The following is a 3,722-nucleotide window of genomic DNA, read 5'->3' as shown; positions in this document are numbered from 1 at the left end:
AGACCCCTTCCTTCCATCTGAGATCAGCTAGGGCGAGAGTTCCATGAACCCCCAATAGGCAGGGACAGCTCTACGACCCTGCCCAGCAGGAAGCAGATACAGAAGAAGAGACCTCCTGTCCCTCAGCTTCCCATAGAGATTTCATGGGGATCACGTCTCTCAAGGGGAAGGCTAGGTAGGCAGATAGAGGCAGACATTGGGCCTCTGCATTCCTGCACATCTCACAGAATGTGACCGCCCGGTGACCTCCCCTCTCCACCCAAAACTTTTCATTATAACTATCTACTCCTAAAACAAATGGGTACAACTAGATCAGACCAGTCACTCACACCTGCGCAGTACATCCTGTCAATCACAGGTGCCAATCAAGTGGTCCCATGCCCTTAGGGGAACAGTCCATTCTGGAGAAGGGATAAAAACCCCAAGTCCTGGAAAGTTCGAGCCTCTTTCCCTTTTTGGACACCCTGTTCTCTTGACTGCTTCTTCCTTTTTAAGCCCTTTGAGCCTTGCCCTTGTGTGTGGCCTACTCTAAACTCTTTGGAATGTAATTTCTTTTCTAATAATGGGCCCTTGAGCTATTCTCTACTGCTCAGGCCTACTTCTACTCTTTGAAATGTATTATATTTTCGAATAAACTACTTTTTCAGCGCTTTACTCTGGCTTCTCTTTCAATTCCTTGCTCGAGTTGCCAAGGACCTGGATTTTGCGCCGAAAAGGGCCCACTTTCTGACAACACTTCCATTTCTTACAGGAAAGCTCCTTGTCTTGCTAAAATATTTCCCACTAAAACATGGCATTCTTAATAGAATTTCTTTTGTAAGAAAGTGGGATTAAAAAGATGAGAGAGAAAAAAAAAAGAGATGACGACTAACAAGTTGTGCCCCTTCTGCAGGAAGGCTGAAAACTGTCCACAAATGCCCTGCGGAGAGACACCCAGTAGGTAACTAGAAGTACAGGGAACAGGGCAATTCGAGAGTTTCCCTTACACAGCTTTCTTTCCCTAAGAAGCTCTTGTGGATCTTAGGCTGTAGGTCTCAGTTGAAGGAAAAGAGGCCATTAGGAGTCACCAACACAGAGACCCACAAATAGCTGTCAACCCCAGAGGCCTAACCTCTGCACACTCACCTCATCATCACTGTCAGATGTCTCAGAGTCTGAGGAGGCTGCAGGCTGACTCACAGGGGGCTCCTTCTCCTCAGAGTCACTGCGCTTCCGCTTTGCCAGGGACAAGAGTTCCTAATAGGGTAGAAGTAGTCTCATGAGTTTTGTTCGACAGAGAAGAAACATCCAAGAATAATAAAATGCCTGTCCTCTTTAGATATCTTTTACCTCTGTGTGCTTTCAAATGAAGAACACCATCACAGGAACTTACATCACATGAACAGACCGACTGCCAGTATTCTTAAGTACTAAACAAAATCTGTCCCCTCCCTCTTAATCGCAAATATATGTCTGAAATGGACAAGTGACTATGGAAAACTGAACTGGAGGCTATTTTCAAATTGTTACCATTTCCTCTATAAGCAACAGAAGTACTGATTCTCAGGAATTAATATGATAAGAACCATGTCTACAAAGGTAATTTGCTCACTGTTCTTACTGGTATAGCTAACCAATACTCTGAGCATCCTCTTCCTGTAATTCATAGTAAAATTGGCATTTGTGGGGCTGTATTGAATAAGCTGACAAATTACAAGTTTCTGAGGTCATTTTTTATATTGAATGCTTAAACCAGAAAAAGAAAGACGTATATTTCTGGTGGTTAACCCAGGGTCTGACAACAAGCAGTAAATGTGCTGGCCACTACATCAGAATCCTAATTTGACAACCCCAATATTCCCATTCACCACTTCTGCCTTGTCCTGGAGATTTAGGAGAGACTAGAGGGAGAGGAATGTGCCATTAAGTAAGTCATGGCTACAACCAGGATTTGCTCTCACTGGGTTCCCCTTTCCTGTTACTTCTCGCCAACTCAGCCCAGTCACTTAAAAACGCAACAAAAGGACACTTGCTCTAGTTCTGGCTCTCCGCTAATATCAATACCAGTCCACAGTTATGCCGTACTTTCTAGATGCCATATACTTTTCTAAGCATCTAACATTTAACCTTCACAGCAACCTTAAGGTAAGTTTCGTTTTCATCCCCATTTAAAGCTAAAGAAAAGGAGAGTTTAAGTAACTTAGCTAAGGTAACACAGCTAATACATGATAGAGCCAGGATTCAAACCAGGGCAAATAGAATCCTAGCTCCTAATTCAGTCACCGTTTACCAGTCTAAAACGTTTTCCCCTTCTGCCAAAAAGAGAAAAATACAACAAATAAATTCTAGTAGTAGTATTTCTTGATGATGATGGTGCCATACAATTACAGGTCAAGTGCTAAGACAGATTTTAAAATAATAGACTGCTACAAAGTATCTGTTTTCTTCTTCTAGTCTCTTTCTATTTTAGGAGTATACCCTCCTCAGCCAGAAAGAGAAAATGACCTTCTCAGATTAACAGATGACACGCTCTCTTTCATAAGCAGTCATGAAATGTTACTCATTTCATTAGAGAGAGCTAGCACACCAACTTCCTGAAAAGGCTGAAGATCATAAGAACACTCTTTTTTCAAATAGAAACGGTAACTCCTATTGATCAAATGCAAATTATAGCAATATTTGTGTTTATGCTCTTTTAAAAACTTGAGGTGTAACTGACACACAGTACATTTTATCCTTCCTTATGTACAGTTCTTTGAGTTTGACAAATACATACCGTGTTTCCCTAAAAATAAGACCTAGCCAGGATATGGAAGGCACGCACCCCTTACATGAGGGTTTTATGACCTGTTTCAGGGAGAAGGGTGCCTTTTCCACAAACTCCTTCAGCTTAAAATATTCAGTATGCGAAGGTGCCATATTTTGGCACCTAAAATCATGCTACAGCTTCTTTTCCGGCTAGGTCTTATTTTGGGGGAAAAAGGGTAGTTCAATCACTCCCACAACCCAGATATATGGACAATTCCATTATTGCTCCAAATATTGCTGTGATTTGCATTTGGTTTTGTAGAGTGTTCTTATGGTTTTCAGCCTTTTCAGGAAGTTGGTGCTTTTCATATTCCTCCCTCCATCTCCTGGCAACCACAGACCTGTTGTCTGTCCCTAGAGATCTCCCTATAGAATAAATAAACCTAATACAGTATGCAGCCTTTTGAGTCTAGCTTTTTCACTTAGTATAATAATGCATTTGAAATTCATTCATGTTGCAGTATGTATTAGTTTACTCTTTTTTATTGTTAAGTAGTAATCCACTGAATGGATGTACCACACTTTATCCATTTACCAGTTGAAAAACATTTGGGTTATTTCCAGTTTAGGGCAATTAAATGTCCACATACAGGTTTTTGTGTAAATATAAGTTTTTATTTCACTTGTGTAAATACTTAGGACTGGGATTGCTGGGTTATATGGTAATTTGTGTACAGTCTTTACTATTATTTTCCCCCCACGTTATCTTAATGCAAATGTATAAAATTTAGAAAGACTTCTGGTAGGTAATCTCTTTTCTGACCCTTTGAGGTTCACAATACACCAGAATTCTGTTTTTTGGTTTTTTTTAAAGATTTTTTTTATTGGGGAATTTGGGGGATGGGAACAGTGCTGGGGAATCGGGGGAAGGGGAACAGACAAGTTGCTGTTGTTTTGTTCTTCAGTCTAGTTGTGGAGGACATTGCTTCACTGGC

At 40.9% G+C, this 3,722-nt stretch overlaps 1 protein-coding gene across 2 annotated transcripts in view; it reads right to left on the bottom strand.

Annotated features, from left to right (window-relative positions):
- The window catches only part of RTF1 (RTF1 homolog, Paf1/RNA polymerase II complex component), a 57,185-nt gene that overhangs the window by 42,648 nt on the left and 10,815 nt on the right, over positions 1–3,722 (bottom strand). For both annotated transcript variants that reach the window (XM_019645073.1, XM_019645075.1), the window contains exon 2: positions 1,126–1,236. In XM_019645073.1, the coding sequence (XP_019500618.1) occupies positions 1,126–1,236 (111 nt within the window). The remainder of the gene's footprint in view (positions 1–1,125; positions 1,237–3,722) is intronic.

The sequence above is a fragment of the Hipposideros armiger genome, unplaced genomic scaffold, assembly GCF_001890085.2.
Source record: "Hipposideros armiger isolate ML-2016 unplaced genomic scaffold, ASM189008v1 scaffold_92, whole genome shotgun sequence".
Classification (NCBI taxonomy): Eukaryota; Metazoa; Chordata; class Mammalia; order Chiroptera; family Hipposideridae; genus Hipposideros; species Hipposideros armiger.
The sequence above is the reverse complement of the archived record's forward strand: the minus strand, read 5'-3'. Positions and strand labels throughout refer to the sequence as shown.